Source organism: Rattus rattus, chromosome 3 (genome assembly GCF_011064425.1).
Source record: "Rattus rattus isolate New Zealand chromosome 3, Rrattus_CSIRO_v1, whole genome shotgun sequence".
Classification (NCBI taxonomy): Eukaryota; Metazoa; Chordata; class Mammalia; order Rodentia; family Muridae; genus Rattus; species Rattus rattus.
Window position 1 is genome coordinate 72,804,284 of NC_046156.1, and position 27,115 is coordinate 72,831,398.

Here is a 27,115-nt window from a genome sequence, read left to right on the forward strand (position 1 = left end):
TTGAAATTCGCTGATGTATTCCTGACAACAAATTTTTGAAAAAAAGTATTTATGAAGTCTTAACTGATATATAATATAGGCCTGAAGAAATAAAAGTGGAATTCTTTATGAAGGATTAGATAACTACTTCAAACTAATGAAACCTTCCAATGTATGCAAGAGAGGAGAATAATTTTAGTTGCAAAACTCTTGACTCTGGTCTAAGGAGATGAAACCAGGACTGCTGTTAGGCTAGGTCTCTTGTTGAAATGTGCACGTCAGAATCACAGTTGACTTTCATAGGAGGGTCTCATTAACATTGAATCCTAATAATATTCAGTAGTCCAGTTTATAATTTCAAATATTCCTGCTTCTTCATAATAAATAGAGGTGATAGCCACAACTGTGTCCTTCAAAACTGTATATAGGGAAAATTGTGTAGCAAACTGAAGTGATAAAATGAAAGCAATGTTGGAAGCAAAATCTATAATTACAATTATGTAAGTGTCCATGTAATACACAACTTAAAATGCATTGTTTTACATCTATAGACCATAAATGTTCACCTCTATTAACTCATTGAGTGCACAAAATAGATGGTATACCACTTATTAAATGATTTGTTGAAGGCATTCTCTAATGGAAGGGTACAAATAATGATAAGAAAGAATGCAATTTGAACCTCGTGAGATTTCTTTTAGGGGAAGAAAATACGTGCAGATTCAGTACTAAAAATTATATCATACAAACTTGTGCAACTTAGCTTTCTGTTAATATAACAAATAATATAATAAATCAAATTTTAGCGAGCAAATGTTTATTTTGGTTCATTATGTCAGAAATTTTTATCTTTGGTCACTTGTCTGTGATTTTCCATCTAGTGGTAAGACTGTATACATTGATGTGTGTGTGTGTGTGTGTGTGTGTGTGTGTGTGTGTGTGTGTGTGCGTGTGTGTGTTAGAGGAAACTGCTTACTTCAGTGTAGCTGAAAAGCAAGGGGGAGACAACAAAGGACCAGGATCCCTCTTACCCCTCAAGGAGAACCTTCAAATGTTCTTAGGGTCTTACACTATGATGGACCTCATGAAGCTTGTACAACGGTCCAGTAGTACAGAACTGAGGATCAAGCTTCTAACATTGGGGCTCTGGGTAGATCATAGAAGATCTAAGCTATGTAAGTGTTCTATGGTGGTTGCAGGAGGATATATCTATCTTTTGAGAGAAATGATTTGTACAAAGTTCACACAAAAGGTAGTATTTGGCTAGCTTTGAGCCATTCACTTATTTTTGAATGACTATTCCCTCCCTTAGCGTTTTCTGTGCAGACACTGCAGTATGACTTAAGAAACACCGTTAAAATATTGCAAACCCCATCAAAGCCTGTGAATGCTGTGGTTACATAATATCAACATGGATGTACCATTACTGAAAAGAACAAACTGTTCTGAGAGAGGATAACTGAAAGTAATCATTTAGATTAGGTCAGAATGTTCTTCAAAGAACAGCATTCACCAAGCACAAGGTTATGATAAGGCGTATCCTAAGAAAAAGGACACTCTTTTATTAATTTATTCAACTAGTATTTGCAAGAGAACAGAGATGGGGTGAAACTCTTTATCTTCATAGCAGCTGGAAATTAGCAACAAAATTAACCTGCATTAGATTAAGACTATTTTTAATATCATTTGATAAAACTCTGAAGACACTTATTTCTAGTTGTGATCAGATGAGAAAAGTATCCTACTAACAAAACACTTGTAAATTAGCATAATTTTTCTATTGTATAATACTAATTGCTATTATAAAGCAAAATTATAATGGCTACTATGGCAACACTAACACTTACAAAGACTTGAACCTAGTGAATATTTATATCTCTTCTTTTTCACAGTAAACAGAAGTAAAGATAACTGGTATCATTTTGACTGTTTATTTTAATGCTCCGATAGAAAACGGACATTCACAAGGTAGCTTACTCAGTAAGCAATTCAACAGATGTTCCGAAGATATTTATGGACACAATGCATGTTGATTAAGCCAAAATGAATTAGAATATTTTCCACTTGCAAGAACATCTTTTCTTCAATCTTCTGCCTTCAACCTGGGGGGTCCAATTTTTTATGAAAAGGCAATTTGGTTATGTGATGCAAAAATGGGACAGAAGGCAATGTAAACCCTAACTTCCTTTCAAACAGCTGCTACACCACTTGAACATTGCATTCTGTAGAATCTTTTCAAGAAAATATGTCTTTGCTTTTGAGCCAAATGTGCTGATTCAAGCACCTCACTTTGCCTCAGGTGATGGACAGTCATAGAAGTCTTCAGCCAGGGGTCGCCCCCCAGGCTGAGACTGGTTACAGCTGACATGTGAATAACACATGCTTGTGATAAAGTGGAGAAATTTGCAAGTAAGGATATAGAAGATGTAAAGTCCTGAGCAGTTTGTAATAGCAGTTTTGTGCTATTATGCAAAAAATAGTTAAGAGAACCCATGTGATCTGAGTTCAGAGAGAGGGGAAGAGTGGATCTGGAGTAGCCTACAGGATCACTACAGTATTCAGTGTGAGGAATTTGTGTAGACACAAGGGGAGCCAGAGAAGCCGGAAGTAAACTAATGCTTTGCATATTTTTTATAGTTGGTTGTTTTATGTTTTCCTTTTGTTTGATTATTTCTTTAAAAATGGAAGGATAGTGGTCCACACTTGGAATCCCAGGACTCGGAAGGCTGAGGCAGAAGTACCAGGTTGTCCGGCATGCTGAGTTCAAGGAGAGTCTGGGCTACACAGTTGGGCCTTTCCTGAAATAATAAATCAATAAAATATAAAGGAATTATTTTGAAAATAAATGACTCCAGACTTCCTTGTGGCATTTATGATTTTTCAGGTTTGTGATGCCTTGGAAAGCATATGAATTTAGCAGATTCTGTCCATTTGAACTCTGTTGCTTTTCCTGTGGTTCCAATATGCAGTATGATACTCCCTGGCACGTTCACTGCTCCCCTCATACATTCTAGTCATGCAAGGAAGCAAACCATGCTTGTCTGAATTATTGTTTGCAAGTTATGAAGGCCCGCAGATTAATGGAATTAAATACACCTTGACCTTAGTTATTTTCATTTTACAGTGCGTTGATCACTAGTTTCATCTCTCTGCACCAAGGCATTTCATTCACCTGCACCTATTCTCTGTGTCAATGATACAGTAAAGGAAATGCTCCTTAATAATATTCAAAGATGCTATAGTCATTGCTAGAGTAATCTCTCATTCCAAGATGCAAGGTTATCTTACCATTGATTTTTAACACTGATATATGAAGTGAAAATTAGTTTCTTGACTACTTTGTGGCCTAAAATGAAAAGCAATAATTATTTGAACTAAGCTTTAGCTTTGGGATAATATTATATTTGCTTATTAATATCTCCTAATATTTCTATAAACTTTATACCTCTTAAATGTTGAATACCATTGATAGTTATAACATTTCAGAATTTTTCTCAGGTGGTTATTTTATTACAAAGACACAAATATAGACTGATAGAAATAAAATTATTACTTGTTATGGATTAAATGTATTTGCTTTTTTGTCCCCCCCCCCAAAAAATGTATGAACAAGCTTTCAGTATTGAATAAAAGAAGGGAGTTATTTTGATTTAATGTCTGACTTCTTAATAGATAGCATTTACTAAGCACTAAAGTGAATTGATATATTTTCCTAAGAAATAATCTATTTGATAAAAATGTTTCCTGAAAATGACATGGAATATAAAATTCAAATTTTCATCTTTTGATAATTAGCAGAGATTTTCCATTGTTGTTCTTCCCATGTATTAAATGTTTGTGCTTTATTCTTGCTAGGTTATTACCATTGGAAAACATGTTAAAGGGTACCATTATATCATTGCAAATCTGGTAGGTGAATTAATTAACATTATTTTATCTACTAACTTTTAATTACAATATATATATTCATATTTCATGGGTATAAGTGTTTTGTCTGCATAAATATTTCTGCTCCATCTGCATAGAATACCTGCAGATTGTAGATAAGGGCCTATGATTCACAAGGACTAGAATTACCTGTCTGGAAACATCCTGTCATATGTGTGCTGGGAACTTAACCTTGGCAATCTTATCTACAGAACCACCTTCCCAGCTCCCCTACCTTATCTTGTTTTGTTTTTGTTTTTTAATATTTACTTGGAGTAATCATCATTCACAAGGGATATTTTAAAAATATAGTCTGATATTATTTAAAGGCAAGAAAAGAAATGTTTTATTCGGTTGCTTTAGGTTTTTTTCCCCCAATCTACAACTTTAAATTAATTCTAGCTATTACATGTGCTACAAATATCTTCATAACCACATTTACTCAGAATTATCTTTTTGTCAGAATTATCTTGATAATTTTGTACTAAGGGAAATTTTTAAAAATATAAAGTTTAACTCTTTAATTATACATTTTTATGTCACTGTGTTCCTTAAAATTACTGAATGACTACTTGAGTTTTTATAAAATAATATATGAAATCGATACACATTTGTGAGGAAATTAAATCTACAAAATAGTACTATTATTTCAATAATATTATAAATTACATATTGTAGCAATGTAATAGTAATGTTTTGAAAATATTTTACTTCTGATTTTTACATAGTCTATAAGTAACACAATGAAAAGAAAACTGAGTTCTTGTAGGTGTTGGTCATGTTTCCATCAGTATTCTTGTTCATTCAGAACATATTGAAAAAGCAGATTGGTTAATTATATTTCTTTGCTTTTTTCCTTTCATAATTATAGCCAATCAATTTAGATTGTGGAACATTGATTTTTATTTCCAAAAATGAGTTTTAAAGTGGCAGTCAAACAGGCTTTGGCGTGCTTCATGGTCTTTGAATAGCTATGACCCTGTTTGTTGGAAATTATCTCTACACAACATGATAAAAATGTGTTGAGACAAAGAAAAGAGGCAGAAAATGAATGTTTATTCTCGATTGTGTGATAGGACTGCACACAAGCTTTGTGTTTATTCAAATACAGGCTTCATTTTTTATGGTTTATAAAGTATCAGTTTATGTCTTGGAAAGAGTCCCTACTATGAGAGAAAAAAATGCAAAAACAACAAATGTTTCAATAAATGGTGTTTTCGCTGAGAACAGTCAAGTTAGTATCAGTTAGTATCTTCTGAGTCTGGAAGAAGTTGATTTTTCAAGATAGAATTGCTATTTGGTAACATGATTAAACGCTCCTATAACAATCCTCTGGGATTTTTCTTCAGTGTGTACCTAGGAGATTGGAAACAACTCTGTATAGACACAAGGGTTAACAGGAGTTGAAGCTCTACAGTGAGTTTGGCCTAGCTCTGTTTCATGCCTAAAACAGCCTGTACACTCAGTCCCTGTGTGAATTGTGCCATTTGATGAAGAGCACAGAGCCACAGTGAAAGCTGCGATCTTTAAAAGTGTCCAGATGGAGAAGATTATATTGGAACATTGAGAAATAATGACAGAAGGTGTCTCATCAATTTGAGAGTTGCTCTGTAATGCCATGAAAAAAGAAAGCACTGTTGTTTAAGTGAGCAAGTCCATGCTCTGGTCATGGTTCCATTTAGAAATCTACCAAAATTAATTCTGAAGCTAAAGTTGGGTCTGCTTTCTCTTTCCTTAACGCCTGATTTTTCTCTGCTCACAAACTCCTGGTAGTTGTGAAGGATGCTGATTTTACTGGGATGTCTGAGAATTTAAACACTTCATGATGTTGAAGTCTGAAAACCACCTCCTAACGCTGAAGGGTTTTTATGCTCCCAAGTTCTCAACAGAAAAGCAACACTTCCCCATGGCCAATGACTTAGGCATGTAGGAAGAGGTGGTTGCAAAAAATTCTTTAAATATTCACGTATTGATGAACCATTTTAAGACTTGCTAAATAGTGGACTTATTTCTTCAGATATAGGCTCTGATGGAGCTTTCTTTGTAGCATTTGAAAGGTGAACTGGCCCATAATAAGATGAGGGGTATAAGACCCTATGCCCATATTTATCCTCCCTGCACTTCTCATGGAATTAAATTGTTGATAATCATTTAGAGCATGACGGATCCACAATTAGTGGAGAACCACTTGGTTTTCAGTCTTGTGAATATGTCTCCCTAAATGATATGATGGTTTTTATTTGGTGAGATGTTGCATCTGACTTGTCCAATTTTGATCTCTCAGCTCTCATTTCTGTCTCTGTCTCTCCCCCCTTCTTCTAATTCTTCTCCTCCTCTTCTTCTTTCTCATCCACTCTTTCTCTTTCCTTTGCCTATTTTTCACACACACACACACACACACACACACACACACACACACACACACACACACACACACACACACACACCTAATATGAAAACTACACTATTCTCTTCCAAAGTCCGTGAAGGCAGATGGGCTTCTAAACCTAGAAATTGATGTTTTGTTGCTACTGTTCAAGGATTATGACAGAGTGGCTTCTATTGTCTCTGGGAAATTCTGTTCAAAATTAACCGAGAAGTAAAGGGAAAAAAAAAACCGTTGAAAAATGCAAATCTTTATTTAGGTCAGCATCAAATCTATCAAGGACTTCAGTTGAAGCTGTTTGTTGCATAATCAGAGTAAGATGACAGCATGAATGAAATTAAATGAAACCCAAAGAAAGATAATGATAGCAAAATTGACAGCAAGAGAGGAAGTTAGAGGCTTATCTCATTGCACTGAATAGATGAGGCATGAGGCTGGGCAGAGATAGGAGAGATGTTATAAGCACCAAGCACACGCACGTCAAGCAGACCGGTAGCTGCTGCTCTTGCTGTACACACTCTCCCTTGGTCTGGAGAGACTGAGCCTGGCTCCATGTGTACATTACTGATACATCATTACTAGATGATATCCAAGTGGTTACTAGAGGATGTGACCGGCCAATTTTGGATATTGGAAGGGAACTTGGGTCCTCTCCACAAGCATAACATTGCCCATAATCACCAACCTGATTGATAAAATTCGATTGTCATTTTAATTTTTTCTAATTTAATATAAAATGCATTTCTATTAAAGAATTAAGAAAAATTGGACGTTTGTTTTTCCTTTTCATTTTAATGATATTTTATCAGGCAAGTGAATGATCAGTTTAACTGAGAATAGTTTGAGCAATGATTTCTATAAGGCTATGCTCCATGATAAATTCAATGAAGGAAACCCAGTCCTTACCTGATCCATGGAAGCTGATTCAGTATCAAAGAAAACTTCTGTGTAAATCCTCCTGTGAGCTCTACATGAGATGGGCAGTCAGTGAATACTAGGACCTACCATGATACCTATTTCATATGAGGTGTGCTGATGAGTATTGGCTCTTACATACATGAAATCTTTTTGTATGCATTTCCTCTCTCCCATGTGTGTTTAACATGCTAAGAAACAACATGCGGAGAGGTATAGGAAAGGTTATGATCCATAGGGATAACGCAATTCTGCTTTATGTCTAGGGATTCACTGATGGGGACCTGCTGAAAATTCAGTTTGGAGGAGCAAATGTCTCTGGATTTCAGATTGTAGACTACGACGATTCCCTGGTGTCTAAATTTATAGAAAGATGGTCAACACTGGAAGAGAAAGAATACCCTGGAGCACACACAGCAACAATTAAGGTTTGCATTAAGGGAAAGAAGGGGCTTAGAAAAATGCTAGAGGGAGAAGTGAACAGCATTAAAGATGGCGAGCAAGCAGACCGATGAACACATTTCTTACATTTTGCTTTTTTAGATAAGGAAAATGGTGTTTTACTGTAATGTTCTGCTGTGCCTGCATCTCCACAATGTCTCCATTCATTTACCTATCCAGTGGAAATTTTAAACTGTGTGGATGATCACGTAGAAATTTCGGTGGCAGACGAAAATATAAATTATATGCCCTGGGAAGCCTTGTCTAAGAAGGCATTTTGAAATTTAAGACCCATGGAACGAATGGCTCTGGCTATCCTTTACAGCATTTTGACTATAAATAAAGTAAAGAACAGCAGATGTGAACTTTCAACCTTCAGCTAACTAACTTGTATATAGGTTAGACAATAAGCAATGGCCACATACAAAATGTACACATTTGTGGTGTGCGTTGTTTGTATAAAACAATTGATAATGAGTAACCTGAGCATATCAGAAAGCTGATAAAAGCATTACACACACACACACACACACACACACATATACATATATATATATGTATATATATATATATTCCTAAATATAGAAAATTTGAGGTTCTATGTTTAAGGTACATAAATAGATTCTTTTAATTTTTAAGTCAATATAACGAACTATTTTGTAATATGTTAAAAAAATTACCTTGTCTTATTATTTTCTAAAAGGTAAGTGACTTCTTGTTTGGTGACCTTGAATTGAACATTTATGTTGTTGCTTATATGATCTTTTGGAATACTGTCATGCAACACCGTTTAGAAGAATGACAATGACACTTGGTGTCATAGGGCATACCTCCATTTGGCTTAATGGAAGGTTAAGCGCTCATCCATCCCTTCCTCAGCCTTCAGGCCTCTGATGCTTTTGTTGTGTAAGATATGGAATGGAGAGTGCATGTCTCTCACATCCTTAACTGCTCTTCAAAGTCTTCAATACTCATTGTGGCGTCCGCATCTGGCCTCTGTGAGAAACAAAAAAACAAAAATGGATTTGTTTTTGTTTTCTGGAATCCACATTAACATTTAGTTTCACGTGGTTTATATCATGGTGCATGGGGAATGAGGAATCTAGAAATGCATTCTGTGAAATTTTTGCTGAAAATTATTCCCAGAATTCAATCTGTTGAGCTCACCCAATGTGCCCTTTTCTTTGCTCCATTTCTGTTCAAAATGTCTTCCTTTCGTCTGCTTTACCTGACTTTCAGCACGTTCATGATGGTATATCCTAGTGGGATACTGCAAAGAAGGAAGGTTTATTATTTTAAAATAGGTTTGGAATGTGCATTTGACCCAGATCAGTGTTCTCATTCATACAGCACAATCATGGCTGCTATTTCCCAGCTGTTGTGAATACTAAATACCATTTAGTAGATTTTCAGCACAGTGTGAAAACCATAGATCCTAATAAAGGCTCATTCTTTCTCCAGTCCTTTTCCAAAATCCAGGGAATTTCAGCCAGTTGTGAATGTCTATTCCAAGTTGAACATGTTGTAATTCCTCTATTTTACCCCAGAGGCTTCATACAGATCACTAAAAGCCTTAGGGGGAAATTCATCCCTGGGCAGGATTTCATTGTAATGTAGATACATATTGCTCTTGTACTAGAGGGCCAGGAAATAAATCACACAAAAGACATGAAAAATGTATGAATTTTACTCTTGAGAATGCACAGTTTAAAAGAAAACACAAATATGTTGATGAGCAAATATAATAAAGTGGGTCAAGTGAGCCAATTCTCTGAAGATGATTAGGACAAAACATGGGAAAGGCATTCTGGAAGACCTTCTGTTAGGGGCCTCCAGATTACCTTTTATAAGAAGCTAGAACTGAAAGAAATATGTGAGAGGGAACTTGAGAAAGAGAGTCATATGGAGACAATGTCATGCCCTAGCATGACAAATAGGAAACCTCAAATCGTATGCTGTTGTATGAAATAATTCGGGACTTGTAAAAAGACAGGTGGTCATCGTAAGTGGTACAGTTATGTGGTTGTACATAGCTATAAGAGGCAATAATTTCAAGAGAGAGCCCCCTCCTATCCATTCTCAATGAGCCTAGACTGAGTGGTTGCCTGAATCCATACAGAGTATCAAGCCCTACAACATTGAATTACTGTGTGACCTTCATTCAGTAGTTCTCACCTGTGCAGTTCAAACAGAGCTGTTAACTATACATTGGGGTTTAGATGAAATATTTATAGAATTTTAGCATAGTATTACAACAATCAAAAAAGTAAATAAAGGTTGTTTCTTTTCTCAACCGTTTTTTTTTTCATTTTTTTCTTTATTAACTTGAGTATTTCTTAATTACATTTCGAATGTTATTCCCTTTCCCGGGCCAACATTCTCCTAACCTTCTATATGGGTGTTCCCCACTCCCTCCTCCCCCCATTACCGCCCTACCCCCAACAATCACGTTCACTGGGGTTTCAGTTTTGGCAGGACCAAGGGCTTCCCCTTCCACTGGTGATCTTACTAGGCTATTCATTGCTACCTATGAGGTCAGAGTCCAGGGTCAGTCCATGTATAGTCTTTGGGTAGTGGCTTAGTCCCTGGAAGCTCTGTTCCCAACCTTTTTTAAGTGAAAGAATTTCAACCTTTCATTCTCTTTGCTCTTTGCCCTGACTACTTTCTTGGCCTTCCATCTTTCTTTTGCTCCATCATTCCCTCCATGTGCACATACACACTATATTCTTCATGTATATACTTCCTGACTATAAAGTTTAATTTTTACATTCGGTACAGTTAGAGATGAACAAAAGTAATCACAAAACAGAGCTATAAAAACATACTGTAATAAATGTAATGTAAGTGGGCTCTCATAGTACCTTTTGTCATATTATTATTTTTATGTGGTAATTTTTGACAATGATACAGTGTGGAAATGAAGCAAGTAGGATGATTCAGGTGTTGTCACTTTTCTTCTTTCCATGTTGAGCTGGAAACTTTTACTTTTTCACATCGAAAAGTTCTTTATAAAATCTTGCCAACATATCAAACTTGCATTGATACTGTACTTTGGCGACACTACTAAGTAAAATGAGGCTTTCTTTCGGAGAATTTGAGCAAATTCTGTCATGAACCATGTCTTGATACTATGGATATTATGATTAGTGGAAGATGACATATGAAAGCTGCATACTCTTAACAAAGGGATGACATATACGTTATGCAGGACAGAGAGGAAGAACATGAGATTATATTCTGAGTATCAGAATGACATGCAAATTAAGTATAATGAGTTATTTATTCTGGTATTTAACTGCATACTTTACAGCATAATTGAACATTGAAGTTGTAACCATGAAGATAATATTGATATGAGAAAACAAAAATACCTTTATAAGTCTTTTTGATTTACATAAGTAGAATAAAGAAGACACTTACTCAGCTATCAAAAGCAATGACTTTATGAAATTCGTAGGCAAATGGTTGGAACTGGAAAATATCATCCTGAGTGAGGTAACCCAATCACAGAAAAACACACATGGTATGCACTCAGTGATAAGTGGCTATTAGCCCAAATGCTTGAATTACCCTAGATGGCTAGAACAAATGAAACTCAAGACGGATGATCAAAATGTGAATGCTTCACTCCTTCTTTAAAAGGGGAACAAGAATACCCTTGGCAGGGAATAGAGAGGCAAAGATTAAAACAGCCACAGAAGGAACACCCATTCAGAGCCTGCCCCACATGTGGCCCATACATATACAGCCATCCAATTAGACAAGATGGATGAAGCAAAGAAGTGCAGGCCGACAGGAGCCGGATTTAGATCGCTCCTGAGAGACACAGCCAGAATACAGCAAATACAGAGGCGAATGCCAGCAGCAAACCACTGAACTGAGAATAGGACCCCGTTGAAGGAATCAGAGAAAGAACTGGAAGAGCTTGAAGGGGCTCGAGACCCCATATGTACAACAATGCCAAGCAACCAGAGCTTCCAGGGACTAAGCCACTACCTAAAGACTATATATGGACTGACCCTGGACTCTGACCTCATAGGTAGCAATGAATATCCTAGTAAGAGCACCAGTGGAAGGGGAAGCCCTGGGTCCTGCTAAGACTGAACCCCCAGTGAACGTGATTGTTGCGGGGAGGGCAGCAATGGGGGGAGGATGGAGAGGGGAAGCCCATAAAGAAGGGGAAGGGGAGGGATTAGGGAGATGTTTGCCCGGAAACTGGGAAAGGGAATAACACTCGAAATGTAAATAAGAAATACTCAAGTTAATAAAAAAAAAAGACACTCTATATGTGTCTAAATAAAAACTCTTCTCAGTGTAATTTTTGTTTGATGGAAGGAAGGCAAATCTCTCTAAGAAGATTAGTACCTGGTGAGGTAATTTCTTTTCATGCTGGTTTGGGGGGCTCTGTGGATTGTAGCACTTATGCTGTTGATTAAAATTACATTTTAGTACTCCATAATAAAAATTGTAAAAATCATACACAAAAAGAGCTGTAGGCATGAAAAATCTATAAATTTTTAATTCATCCAGTCAAGTTCTTTCCGTGGTTAGGCTTTAGAAATTATACCAAATTGTGGGAAAGAGAAATGTATGTTTGAAAGTTTTAATTCCTAAAACTTAATATAGATTCCACACTTTCTTAATTAAAATAGATTCAATTGGTACATGTAAAACATTAATTTAATATGTATATATTTTAATATCAAACAAATAGCAATGTTTAAATTTCTTCCTCTTTACATAATTAAAAAAGGACCAGAGTCATAGCACAGGAACACTAAGTCTAATGGTCTAATGACTTGCAACTATGTTCATGCATTCATTCTTTAGTAGGTACTTTTGTGTGTGAGATAAAACACAAAATATCAACATGCTTTTACATCAGAAACCAATAATCACTTTGTAGCACTGGCAGAAATGGTCCTGTTGACACCTTGCTTTAACTCTTTATTATATCTTAAGCTCATAAGCTTTTGATTGTTTCATTGATACCTTTATCCTCTTCAGCTGCTGCAAATTCCTCTTTACATTGTCTGTCCCATAACATGATGACAACCCTGACTTTATGTGGACCAGACATTTGAATATATGAATACCATCCTTCCTCTGATACCTCACATTCATCCTGCAGCATCTAGCTCTGTCTTACTTCTCACCTTGCTTTGTCTTATCCTCTACAAGCAGCGCAAGCCCAGTCAACACCTACTGTCTGCTCTGTTATAGGGCTTTCTTAAGAAATTATTCTCTAGCTTCTTCTGTCTCCCAGGCCTTCTATTTTTGTGCTCCCTTTAAAATAGAGTTATATCGTGTCATAACTCTGCTCCAAAAGCCCCAGTATCCTTTTGCACTTGGCATGAGCACCAAAGTCATCTTCCTGACATATGAATTTCTCATGTTCTGCCACTTGCATGTGACCTCAATTCTTGATAATGTCCCCTCAACAATTTTGTTGTAACTGTATTCCTCCCGTTTAGTCCTTCAACACTGATATTTTCCACTTAGTGTCCCTACTCTCTCTCCTTTTCTAGAACATTCTCTTCTTATATCTCTTCACAATTAAGCCTGTTGTATTTCTTCAAGCTTGATCAAATTGTATCTTCCCATTGGAGCTGGAGGTCAACTCTCTAAACAATAGGTTTTAATCCATTCCACAGAGGTGACATTGTAGTGCCTCTACTTCAAGGAGTCTTCTTTTCCTTTTAAAGTTATTCTTGACCTCTACTGTGGTGTATCTGAAGTTAAATTATTCTTGATGTTCTTGGTTCTATCCCTATGCTTTTAATCAAAAGTCATGTTGTTGGTAGCTCATCCATCACAAGGATGTAAAATGAAGATTGAAATACAGTGGCTTCAAATAAGAACTTCCTAAATATACAACTAGAGCAAGGCACTACATATAAGGATCAAGCCAGGTAGGTTACAAGTAGAAAGGCTTCTTGGAAGAAGCAAAGATGTTTGAAACATGAAAGTGAATAAGTTTCATAGAGAAACATAGAGGCTCTAAGTACAGGAAAACCTATGTGAACATTCCTAGTCCAGGAAAACAGAAAATTTCCATCAATGAGTGCTAACGTGACAGGTGGGAAGTTTTGAGTTCCATGCCCAGCATGTTGAGAGACTGTAACACTCAGGATGTGGGTGCTGATCAGTTGGGTACAAGATGATAACTAGGCTCCCTGGTGACAAGTAGTTGCGGGATTCACAAGGGAGGAAAGTGTCTCAAAATTGTCCAGGCAGGCCAGGGTGGGTTCAAAATTGTGTCTACAGATGCTCAGAAACAAATGGATTCATCACATTAGCATTGCTTTTTAATTTCTTTATAAAAATACAACTTCAGACATCACCACTATTTGTATCTAATTTACTGATAAGTTCAGTTAAGAGATAATGTGTAGATTAAAAACAAAAGCAAGACCTTGAGTATCGTGTGCTTTCTTTTTAGATAGTGGTTTTAAATCACACAGTGTGCACAGGAGAGGCTCACAGGAAACACCTGTAGAAAGAACAGCATTCATCTGGTAAAGGAAGTAAGAAATTTGAAATTATCAGGTTGTCAAGAAAGAAAATATTGGATTATCAGTGCTATGGAATTTTCTTTAAATCTCTGCTACAACCATTTGCCACGTCCCTCAAGCAATTGGGAGCAGTAGAGTGGTGAGCTGTTTGCCCTGGTGATATGTAAGGAGTCTGTCTAGAATCTAGCCTGACTTTGTTTTACAAGGGACAATGGAAATAGATCTTTCACCTCTCTTGAAGATTTCAAGAGGAGATCGAGTATAAGTAGGCTGAAAAGTATGTCATTACTTTCATATTGAGAGATTTTGTTTTCAGAATCTCCATCTTGGAAAACACGGCTATCCATGCTTCCTTTTCATATGGTAACCTTTGCTCCACTCTGTTTTAATGTCCTGCTGGCAGTAAGGAGCTCAACTACTACCAGAGACTCTTATTTGTTGGACATTTTAAATACTACCTCTCCCACAAGAATCTCATTTTACTCAGAAATTGACTTAACACATTCTCAAACTTTCTTAATTGCTGCCCTAAGAGTATTATTGAGTCTGTCTGAAAATAGTATAATCTTTTTCAGTCTGGTAATTAGCATAATGCATTAAATAGTACCCTCGTGGCCTAATAGAATTAATTCCTTTTGAGTATTTAAACTGACCATAGATACGGCTAAGACACAGAATTTACTACTGCAAATATTAAAGCAACTTACTCCTCACACCTTTCTTTCATTGCTGCATTTAAGCCTTTGTACTTTGTAATTAAAAAGACATATATAAGTTAATCCCATATATTTAAAAAACTGATATTGCTAAGATAATATATCCTGAAAAAATACTGGCAAGTAAATATATTGTGCTATTTCAACAGATTATTCATGTTTATAATTGTTATGAAGGACATCTGTGCTCTGCTGCATTCATTCACTTCTTCCTCCAAAGAGCACTTGTAGTACAGCAAGAAATCCTGAAACCCCTACTTCAACAATTATAGAAAGGGTCAATTTCAGCCTTTAATAAAGGCTACATTAATAGTTCTAATGTTTGCTGACTCTCTGCTCTCACCGTGGTCTTCTCATTATGTAAAGATTCCGGGGATTGGTGGGTAGACATCTTTGACTACCAAGTGTAGAAATTTAAACCAGAATCACTTTAGCAGAGTGGTTCTCAACTTTCCTAATGCTGAGAACTTTTAATACAGTTCTTCATGTTGTGGTGAGCCCTAACCATAAAATCATGTCACTGCTGCTTCATCAATCTAGTCTTATTACTGTGATGCATCAAATTTAAATATCTGATATCGAGGATACCGGATATGTGGCCCCCAACAGGGTTTCGACTCATAGATTCAGAAACTCTGCTGTAGACGGGCTGTTTCCTCATAAGCTGTTAACCTCAAGGAACTGGGCACAGAGGACAGTGATTGACTCAGTCATGAAATGAGTGTGAAAACCAGTCCTCACTGTAGCCGAATCAAACCAGACAGTACTTTCAACTGAGTTCCTTGTTCTATTTTAGTTTGTCTAATTAGCTTTAGGTGCGTGTTTGAATCTCTAAGCATGTAATTCCAAATGTCTCTGAATTGAGAGGCTTGCTCCTTAAATAAGATTTTGTATCAAAATCAACAGACAATCCTTATTTTAGGCATGTGTGTGTCCCTTTGAAAATAACAGACTTTCTTTTTGTCATAATCATTGAGATTATTTTTGTTGTTCAGGGAAAAATAATAATTGCTGCTAATTCTAGTTTCTTTACACTGAGTTCCCATTTCCCTCTTGGGAACTGTGCCTTGCTGGCTGGTGTGACTGCCAAGGAGGTGGCGTTTCATGATGGTTTCAGGCCTCTACGCAGTGAGGCTCCAAAGGGCACATGTTCAAGATGCTTTACAGTAAATTAAAGATGACCTTATCACAGACAGCTCTTCAAGAGGGTGGACAGTCGGTGAATTTTAAATTAAGATAAGTGAATAATTTCAGGCCCCTGCTGTTCCCTTTCCCCGAGTCTCTATTTGATTCATAGACATTGTGGGGAATTAAGATAAAAGACTTGCAAAATCTTTCTTATAATTGTACTTAAGTTTCATAGCACCCACTACTTTGATCATGTTGATAATTAATTTGTAAAGCAAAGAATCAGATTAGATTTATTAGATTCTGCAAAGGTATGTTATGATTTAACTGAACAATGTATGCTTTCTTAGAAATGAGTATGAGAATTTTTACCAAGCAGAGAAACTTTCATCCTGAAGCACGTCATAGGAAACATTTTTATAGAAAGTAAGGTATAGTTAAGGAATGTTTAAGTGTCTGCCAGTGCAAAGCAGGTGGGACTTTTCACTCAGGCGTCTTAGGCTATGCTCTTTAGGATATGAGTAACCTATTTTCTGACATGGTTCTACTGCAGAATTCTGTTTTTGTAAAACAGTGATTTCCAAAGCAAGTGAAAATGCCCCCGCTTTCCAGCAAGATTGATAGTAATCAAAATGAATTGCTGGTCAATAACTTAAACCTTTAGCCTATTTGCCAATGCGTTATTTTCTATTCATCCATGTACTTAACACATTTACCAAATGAAATGGCAACTATCATGGACTGGCTTCTTAGGAATCAAGACTCTGTTTTACATAGTGACGGTCTGGACCAGTGGTTCTCAACCTTCCCAATGCTGTGCCACTTTCCTATAGTTCCTCATATTGTAGCAACCCTATGACCATAAAATTATTTTTGTTGCTATAATAACTCTAATTTTGCTACTGTTATACATCATTAATGTAAATGTCTGTGTTTTCCAATGGTCTTAGTTGAACCCTATGAAAGGGTTGTTCAACCCCACAGGTTTGATCGCAGCTGGCCTAGAGCAAACCAGAAAGTCGTGTCAATGTCCCTGAATGACAGAGCTGGCCTCAAATTCTTCCTCTGTGGTAAACATTTGGGGCTGTGTGTAGAAAACAATTTTATGACCTGAAATTTTCACCTATAAAATCAGAAAAAAATGATTTGTGGCTTCAGATGTTTTCATAGCTATCAGATGTTTTCGTAGCTATCAGTTCACAATCAAACTTTGTAGTTTTGCATGTTTTGTAACCATATAGAACATATTTGTAAATGCCATATAGAGATCTAAGTGGACGTGAACCCCCTTCCTTCACCATGCTGTTCAGTACCTGCCCACACCCAATAGACACTGTTCTTGTTTCTCTAAGAAGCATCATGGAACAGCTCTTTGGTAGCCGTGCAAGATAGCAGAGAAGCCAGGGGCAAATCTGAGTGCAGGTCTGCTTTCTGACATACAAGATCTGGGCTTCTTAAACTATATTCAAATGATTTCAAGTTTCATAACAAAATGAAAATGGGGCATATATATGACTTCAAAATTTTTAGTGGTGACTAATGGTTGGTATTTTCATTTTAAATATTATTTTCTATGTTTTCAAGATGCGGATAATGTGTAAGGAAACCTGGCCCCATATGGCAATCAACAAAATCTTGTACTGTAGTCATGGCATCCTGTTTTGCATTCATGTGAACAAGATGAGATAAACACAGACACTTTCTTCTCCACCACCTTCTCTGGTGTTAGATATGGCCATCTTGTGGTATCAGAGATTACACCATTGCATTATTGAATAATTTGCATGATATTCTTGGACATGACGAACATTTAAAATTCACTTTTTATTTTATCTCTGAAAAATAAGTCTCAATAAAGATGCACTTAAAATGGAATAAAGCATACATTTGGAAAATGGACCATGAAAATGACTTCTCAGATTTCTTGTGCTAGTGTGGTGGTGCCTGTCGGGAGAGCTAAGCCAGATGGCCCCCCACTGAAGGATAAATTCCCAACTCTGAGAGAATTCATAGAACATAAACATCAAGGCAGATATAGGGCAGTTGTTTCCAGAGATGGAGATAGTTACACTGTCATCGTGTTCCCTTCAAACTAATTTATATCTACTTTAGCAAGTGGTGAACCAAATGGAAATATTTAACTTGCCAGTCAAAATTGTGAGCATACTTGTTTAGGAAAACAAATGAAGCACAAACACAGAGCAGAAGCTAAAAGGCACGGAATGTTGAGTGTCTCCTAGCTCAGAATTGTGCTTCTATGATTTTTAATTTAAAGAGATAATAAGTTCAACGTGTGTTTAGGTTTGCGCATTTGAGGAAGGTTGAGGGGACAGTACCCCACCCGCCATGAGCATTAAGCATGCCTAGCCGTAGTGCCAATGTGTTCCATGGATCAGAATGCTTTTTAGTTCAGCCTAATAGTATTTCTAATATAGTTTGCAAGGTATTATTATCTTCTGAAACAGTTTAGTGGGTAGCCTCGTGGGTTTCTCCCTGTAATGAGAGCAAGCTGACTTAATAAAGAACTTGGCCTTTAGCTATTATAATTTTAATAGAAATTGCAATATTTTCTTAATATCCACCTTATTCAATTTAAGTTCCATTCCCTATCCAGAGACCTAGGCTTTAGTGTTGAGAGTTAAGCTGGCAATGAACTGAATGTTCTCTAGAAAGAAAATTAATGTTTTTCACTGTGGAATAATAAAAATAGACACATGGTGAGCTAGACAAAACCTGCTTTATCCTTTCGTATTGGCTTGAGCAAATCTTTTAAATCAGCATGACTTTTAATAAGAATATAATGCAGGTTTTTTTTAATGACACACGGATGCTTTAAAACATTGTGAAGATTTCCTTCAATGGACTGGAATCAATCGCATTCTATCCTACTAACACTTTCTTCTACATTTAAAGGCTATGGGCTTGTTATACTAGTCTCTTTGACTAGAATTTTAAAAGGCTGCAATCCTTCCTTGCTTCCTTCCTTCTTGCCTTCCTTTTTTATTCCTTTACCTTAGTATATGCCGAAGTGAGCACTCTCCATTCTTTTATCATTTCTTGTCTTTTCAATATGTCAAGCCCTATTGTAGTCTACAAGAATTCAGTGGTAACAGACAAGATCTATCATTCTCTGAAGTACTTATTGTAGTGAGGAGGATAGTTAAAAGTAATAAATAAATAATATTCACCGAGGATGATGGGATACTGGAAAATGCTATAAATTAGACGAAGAGGACCGTAGCTGATGGATGGCTGTATAGGAATGGCAGCGTCAAGGAAGCCACACTTAAAAGTTTCAGAATGGCTCTCACAGCCAGGAACCAAAGAGCAGCACTTAAAGAAAACAGAGAAGATTGACTGCAAAGACAGATTCAGAAGTTCCTCTCAAAATATTTTCCTAAGAAGGAAGTCAAAAAATGGGCTAGCGATGGGAAGGATACATTGATCCAAAGCATTTTCCCCTCTTCCTCTCCCCTTTTCTCTCCTCTTCTCTTATCTCTATTTTCACCTCCAATCTTCTTATTTCTTCCTTTAAGTGTGGTAGGAGATAAAGAATTTGGATATTTTTGTAGAGATGGTAAAATAGAGAGAGCAAGAGAAAGTAAACTGATGAGAAGTCTTGCCTGTGTGATTCCAGAAACAAGTGTGCTTAAGCAAACCAGAGGCATGAGATCTCCAGTGAGGAGAGTCCCCCTCAGAGGAATGTGGACAGTTCTCATCTGTCAACTCACAAAGTCTTAGGCTTTTCTCCAGCTGACAAAATGGGAACATCTACCCAGGGTCCTCTTGCTCTCAACAATACTACGTAATCAGGAGTTTGGAGAAGAAGAAGCATATGTAGGGTATTTAGAAAATGATCTGAGTCACCATGGGACAAGAGGCATTGCTGAGGAAGATTAAGACTGCTCATCTGTGCTGCCCTATGCCGTTTTGGACTTAGGTTAAGAATTTAGTGTCATAGTGTCAGTGTCATTTTTTTTCTCCAGCTGTACTCCACTTGTTGGTACCTGTAGATTGAAAAATGCACAGTGACATTCATTAAACCTTTATGAGAGAAGTGAACTTGTTCCCTAGCAACAACAGTTCTGCATCTAACAGATGATTGAGATAAGTCCAGTAATACCTGCTCAGCCACTGTAAGGCTGAGCCAGCATTCTCACAGATGCTTAAAGTACAAAAGGAGCCGAGGCATGATGATGAAATTTATTTCTTCACACCACCCCAAGTGCCAAGGGGAGTATAACTGCATGGTCTAACACCACTATAGTGTGACTACCACCAAGGTTGAATTACAGATTCAGGGTCCAAAATTTCATCTATTTTCTGCTTCTCTTAACTAGTGATTCTCTTATTGGACATCAAAGATATATTTAGTCTTATTTTGAAAGTTTACATATTATTGCAGCCGGGCATAGAGTTCAATGAGAAACTGATCTAAAAACAGCAATAGTTTCAGTTATAATTGCTAAGATACTAATCTATTAGGACATTTTGAGTGGCCACAGCCTGTTGCATAGTCCCATTGTCCACAAATTCTGTTTGGATTCTAAGGTAGCTGCATGGAGGTGCTGTGTTTAACTTCTTGGAGCCTTTTGCCTGGTATCTGTGTTGTGTGGTAGGCAAGAAAAGTCTGGATGCTTTGTGTGGCATGACAGGCAAGGCCTACGTGCAGTAGAGCTCCGAAGTTTCTCCCATCTTTATAATGTATGTGATTCCTTTTAGTATACTTCGGCCCTGACCTATGATGCTGTCCAAGTGATGACTGAAGCATTCCGTAACCTTCGGAAGCAGAGGATTGAAATATCCCGGAGAGGAAATGCAGGAGATTGTTTGGCCAACCCAGCTGTGCCCTGGGGACAAGGGGTCGAAATAGAAAGGGCCCTCAAGCAGGTCAGTTTCACAGAATGAGTGCTAATGTGACTTCACACAGGCATTAAGGTAGCGTTCGTTTTTCCTGCCAAACCAAACACGTTGACTCTTCTTTTACTCCTGTTGAACACATAGGCATGTGTTTTCCCTCATTACACAAACATAGGTTAAAGATTAAACAGAAACCCATTAAACTAATCTTTTATTTAAGTATTTATTTACTTCAGTGTGAACAAACTTCACAGTTTGTATTTTGTATTTGATAAAAATTCTAACTGTGCTTTATTTCCATTCCATCATTAGGTTCAAGTTGAAGGCCTCTCTGGAAATATAAAGTTTGACCAGAATGGAAAACGAATAAACTACACAATTAACATCATGGAGCTCAAAACAAATGGACCCCGGAAGGTAAAACTTTACGGCTTGAAAGTCGGGTCTACCTGTGAGCATGCAGATTCCATCAGGGGTCCTCACAACTGGGGTCAAAGAGCACATGCATATAGATAGCATTGGGCTACTTCTAGAAACAAAGTTAGCTTTGAGATCTTCTTTCTGAATCAGATAGACTTACTTTTGGTAAGCGACAGTGCAGTCGAATCTAAAATAGTACCTGTAATCAGAAATGATACACTTGTTTTTAACGTTGATGGGAAGACTTTAAGTATAAGATAAGGCAAACACTAGAGATGTAATGAGCTTAGAAGAAATAAGTGGCCATGTAAACATATGTTTAACTTTATAACTCAAAATCTTTACTTAAAATAGTCTGGCTAAAATATCACTGTTTGGGATATATTTGCATAATTACCCCTCAGTGTAAATGATCCAGGAATGTGAAGAGAGAGCCATTTGCACTGACTCATGCCTTCAATCTCAGAACTGCAGAAGCTGTGGCAGGAGCTTGAGTTCTATACAAACCAGTATAAATTCATCCTATGGTCTTGCCTCGAATAAACAAAAACAACCAAATAAAAAAAAAACAAAGATTCAACACAGTTTAGAACATGATTTTTACCATTTCAAGCCCAATTACATTCTGTGTATGAAGATCATTTTTTTTGTTGTTATTTAGAATTCTGGTTAATGAGGGTGTTAGTATGAATACATGCAGTGTTTTACATGAAGATGGTTCATTTCTCCATGTTTATCAGTGGTGACCTTTTTCAGATTGGGTACTGGAGTGAAGTGGATAAAATGGTTGTCACCCTAACCGAGCTTCCATCAGGAAATGACACATCCGGGCTTGAAAACAAAACTGTGGTGGTCACCACAATATTGGTGAGTAACTCCCATGGAATTATATTCAGCTCCAGTTTTCTTTATTCAGAGCATCCAGTTGGAGAGCTAGTGTTTATGTTTTTTGGATAGTAACCACACATATTTACAAATGCTTACTCTGCATATGTGTCAGTGTGTCACTTACAGCATGTTTATCTGGAAAGAATTACACATGGGCTAAGCTCAAGCATTCAGAATGTTCTCATCCTCTGTGAGGCTGTAGTCAATGCTGACTGCTAATTGGTACCCTGCTGTTGACACAGGGGAACAGCAGAGCAAGGTCTATTTTGTTCTTCACACTTCCTTTCAAATCTCACTCATTTCTGGTTCATCTCCACCAGCCCATTTGTCACTGTGACCTACTAATGCTGTTAAGCTGTCTTCCTTCATAATAAAGATAGACTCCTTAAAGGCACAAATGATGCCTTCATTTAAACATAGTGGTGACTAGATACCCAGTTCTAGATACCTGAAGAGTGAAGGACGAAGGCAAAGCTCATGTGAATGTAGAACGCCTAGGATGTGGATTGAAGAAGGGAAAAAATATGAATCATGAGGACAAGATGCTTAGCAACAAAGGGAGAGAAGGTGGAATTCATTATGAGACAGGATTTTGAGATAAAATGATTGTGTACCACTTTATTTAGCAGTGAAATTATAAACCTGTAAATACATTATTTGACAATACAAGACAAAATTGTAGATGCACTTGTAAGAGATTTAGGTTAACACTACTAGCACCTGAAATTCTCATGAGAGCAGTTAGACTCAAATCTTGCTATTGATCAGAACCACCATCTCGCTTAGATTTACATTCCATGACTTCTAAAATGGACGTTATTAGATTTGTTGAATCATTTTGTCATATGTCCTCTGTCATGTGCTTGTGTAAAGAGAATCTCTATGGCTAGAACTGGGGTATCATTCTAGAGTATTATATCTCACAGATGAAGTGAGATGCAATGCTTTCAAGAATAGAATCAGTATGTTGCCATGACAAAGCTCATCGATTATATCAGTTTATAGTCCTACTTGATGATTGTGCTTGGAGGAGCAGTGACATATTACTTGGATAAATTCTGGGTCATGGGGTTGTCATTCCCTAGCCACGATGAAGGGTAAAGAAGACCCAAAGTTGAATATAGTAGCTATTGAGTAAAACATTTCGCCAAGCTGAAGGATTACAAATAATGAGGGATGCTAACAGCTTTTGGGTATCTTATTCTGATATGATTACATGTAAGCCATCTTGATGACCAAAAATGTACAGATTTCAGAACTTTACTGTAGAAGCACTATGCCTATATATTTTTTCTTTCAATGTCTACCATGTTATTTATCCAATACATGTGTATTATGATAAGCAATTATTAAGCTAGGAGTTTTGACACAATAACAGCATGCAAATAATTCACTGATAATCAATGAACGAACATACTGTCTTTTCTTACAGGAATCTCCCTATGTTATGATGAAGAAAAATCATGAAATGCTTGAAGGGAATGAGCGTTATGAGGGCTACTGTGTTGACTTAGCAGCAGAAATTGCCAAACACTGTGGGTTCAAGTACAAGCTGACCATTGTTGGGGATGGCAAGTATGGGGCCAGGGATGCAGACACCAAAATTTGGAATGGTATGGTTGGAGAGCTTGTCTATGGGGTAAGTTTGTATCTCTTTAAAGTTAAAGTTATTCAATTCGAATCATGGTTGACAGATTATCACTCTTCTTTTTAAAATACCCATATCTCAGATTGTTAACATTCCATGAAGCTCTAGAAAAAAAATGGTTTAAAGTTTGAAGCAGAAGCAAGATGTAAACTAGAAGATTAACTGAAACATGCATTTCAGCTGTCTTCAAGCACACATATTATCCCCAAACTTCAAGGGTATAGTACATGAAATGTGTAATGACCTTGGACAAGTCAGATAGGTCAACGATTTGTCTATAATTCAAGGTAGTTGAATACATCGCCCTCCTGCTTGTTCTTCAGCACAAGCACCATAATTACTGCTATTCTCTAATGTTCATGTCCTTTTACTCCAAGTTTTAGCCATTTGCCTTTTCTAACCATAATTCTGGGTCTTGTTACTTTCCTCTTTTTCCTTTACAGAAAGCTGACATTGCAATTGCTCCATTAACTATCACTCTCGTGAGAGAAGAAGTGATTGACTTCTCCAAGCCCTTCATGAGTCTTGGAATCTCTATCATGATCAAGAAGCCTCAGAAGTCCAAACCAGGAGTGTTTTCCTTTCTTGATCCTTTAGCCTATGAGATCTGGATGTGCATTGTGTTTGCCTACATTGGGGTCAGTGTAGTTTTATTCCTGGTCAGCAGATTTAGCCCCTACGAGTGGCACACTGAGGAATTTGAAGATGGAAGAGAAACACAAAGTAGTGAATCAACTAATGAATTTGGGATTTTTAATAGTCTCTGGTTTTCCTTGGGTGCCTTTATGCAGCAAGGATGCGATATTTCGCCAAGGTTGGTCACTCACCTGCTTCAACTTTGTGCATTTTAGGTCTCAAGTGGATATTCATGGTGTTTATGAATTCACCATAAAGATGTCACCAGCTGCCGACCATTTGTCCAAGCAATTTAAGATGCTTAGAGGGCAAATTTTTACCATCGGCATAAGCCTGTGAATTACCTGAACAATGTTCCTCGAATGTTGATCAGGTGTTTCCCTGGTGAAATTATAAACACCATGGAGAGGCTATAAAATGCATAAGGTTCCTATCATTCCATGCCTGCTTGGAGGGGTACCGTGTTTTTGCTGCATATTCTCATTTTACAGTTATCTGTGTGTTCATCCACAGACCTGTATATGGGAAAATGGGCGATTTTAGCTTTTTCCTACAGAGTCAACAACTTGTGAGACAACACTTCATTTCACATACCTCATCTCTTTATTTCCCTAACATCAATTCATGGAAATGGTGTGTGAGCAAGATTATTCAACTTTTTAAATGTTAGGGTTCTGGATTAAAAGGTTGATTATACAGTTTCAAGTATCTAGAAATACAGACAGGAAAAAAAATGGCTTGCTGAAAATTCCTATGCCACCTTGAATAGTACATACTCACATACCTCTCTTCCCATCAGGTTATAATTATCTCAGGCTTAAAGTATCTAATTATCAATATCTGTTGCAAATCACCAATTGCTTTTGTTTATGTTACAACATGAATCATAACTATTTGCATCTCTTCAGATAAATGAATCCCACTTTTACTAGTCTATTATCATTAACATTTAATCCAAGGTGTTATTTGTCTCTTGGGAAGTTCAATTTGAGCTCAAATAGCTTCTTTCCATTCCAATAATAATCTTTGCTAGTTAAGGGAGTGACTTTTTGTCAATGAAACGTTAGTTTTTGAGTTCTTGGAAAATTATAAGCAATTAATTTCTTAATGAATATAAGCATCTCAAAAGTGCATAGCTTTCTAAGTGTCTTAATATCCTTTACTGGCTGAGAATAGGGAAATATATCCTTTAGGCAGAAATTAGTAAACACTTATTTCTGATAGCCAGTTGGTATTATGATAATGCATTATAAAAATCACATAAAAAGAAAAAATAACAGAACTATGTAGCTCCTAAAAAAGAAAAATCTTAGCTCCATATTTACAGTGAAGTCTCTTTATGCCTTGCCTGAATTAGAAATATTCTACATACATTTGCATGACGTGAATGAAGGAGTATGTGGTCCTTTATATACAATTAACCACTAACAACATGTAGAAGGATCTGCCTCTCATCTCTCATAGTTATCTGAATTAGGTTAAAGATATGAAGATTAGTTTCTAACAATGAGGAAGAGAAAAGTAACAAAATTGAGGGTCAGAGAACATCCTATTCCATAACTATTAGATTAATAGTTTACTATGGTAAGACCTTTGAATCAGGGTTCTAAGTAAAAGGGAGTTGAGTTTGGCCAGCATACATTACACTCTGTCCTTTGGATAAGAAGTTCTCTCTTTTCTCTCTCTCTCTCTCTCTCTCTCTCTCTCTCTCTCTCTCTCTCTCTCTCTCTCTCTCTCTGTGTGTGTAGGGGTGTGTATGACGTACACACTGTCCTGCGTTCCTTAGACAAGGTCTGGAAGCTTTCCTACATTCTACTTACAACACAGCACTGAAGTTACCTTAACAAGTGTTTGCTAAGAACTAGATAATCTTTTGCTTTTGTGGCTGTAGTTCAAGGCAACTCATTCTGGAACATCCTAGAATCACTATGGTATTCAGATAATTTCTCATTTTATCAAGCTTGCTTCTTACATAGGATAGTTTGTTCTGTGCTTTCATTCTTGAACCAAGACTCGCTACAGTTCACATACAAGAACATTTAATTCTTAGTAAGAAACACAGGTTTTTAGTTAATGTACTTCCCTTTATTGATTTTTATGGACATGTAAATATAGTACATAACATTAAAAATAAAATGTATTTTTCTTTCTGCTTATGCTCCATGTGTATTTAAGAACTATAACTAAAGCATAACATTGCCAGTTTAATGACCATTTTATGCAAAGAATGAACACAACTATCATGTTTGGAAGGAAGTGATGACCATTGCAGATCAGAGTAGTAGAGCGGGCTACTCTCTAAAACGAGGTAAAAATTAACAGACCACTTAGAAATTCCTTTTCAATATTTTCGAAAATATATCCATCATCCTTTTTCAAGTAAAATCTACTATGGAACTCCATTAAGAATGTGGAAAGGACATATTTGAATTATAGTCTCAGATGATTTACTGGATTCATTGACTATAACTTGTCTGAAATTACAAAAGAAGAATAGAAGAAGAAGAAAAAGAAGAAGAAGGAGGAGGAGGAGGTGGTGGTGGTTTGAGGTCTCTTCATAGTAAGATATGTTTTGAAATAGAAATTTGGAAAGCAATATGTAATACTGATTAGTTTTTCCTTCATCTGGATTTATTCGACCAACAACATCTCTCAA

At 36.7% G+C, this 27,115-nt stretch overlaps 1 protein-coding gene across 3 annotated transcripts in view; it reads left to right on the forward strand.

Annotated features, from left to right (window-relative positions):
* Positions 1-27,115, forward strand: part of Gria2 (glutamate ionotropic receptor AMPA type subunit 2) — a 115,574-nt gene that overhangs the window by 69,063 nt on the left and 19,396 nt on the right. For all 3 annotated transcript variants that reach the window (XM_032898200.1, XM_032898201.1, XM_032898202.1), the window contains exons 5-11: positions 3,835-3,888; positions 7,474-7,635; positions 20,730-20,897; positions 21,180-21,284; positions 22,044-22,154; positions 23,608-23,814; positions 24,267-24,637. In XM_032898200.1, the coding sequence (XP_032754091.1) occupies positions 3,835-3,888; positions 7,474-7,635; positions 20,730-20,897; positions 21,180-21,284; positions 22,044-22,154; positions 23,608-23,814; positions 24,267-24,637 (1,178 nt within the window). The remainder of the gene's footprint in view (positions 1-3,834; positions 3,889-7,473; positions 7,636-20,729; positions 20,898-21,179; positions 21,285-22,043; positions 22,155-23,607; positions 23,815-24,266; positions 24,638-27,115) is intronic.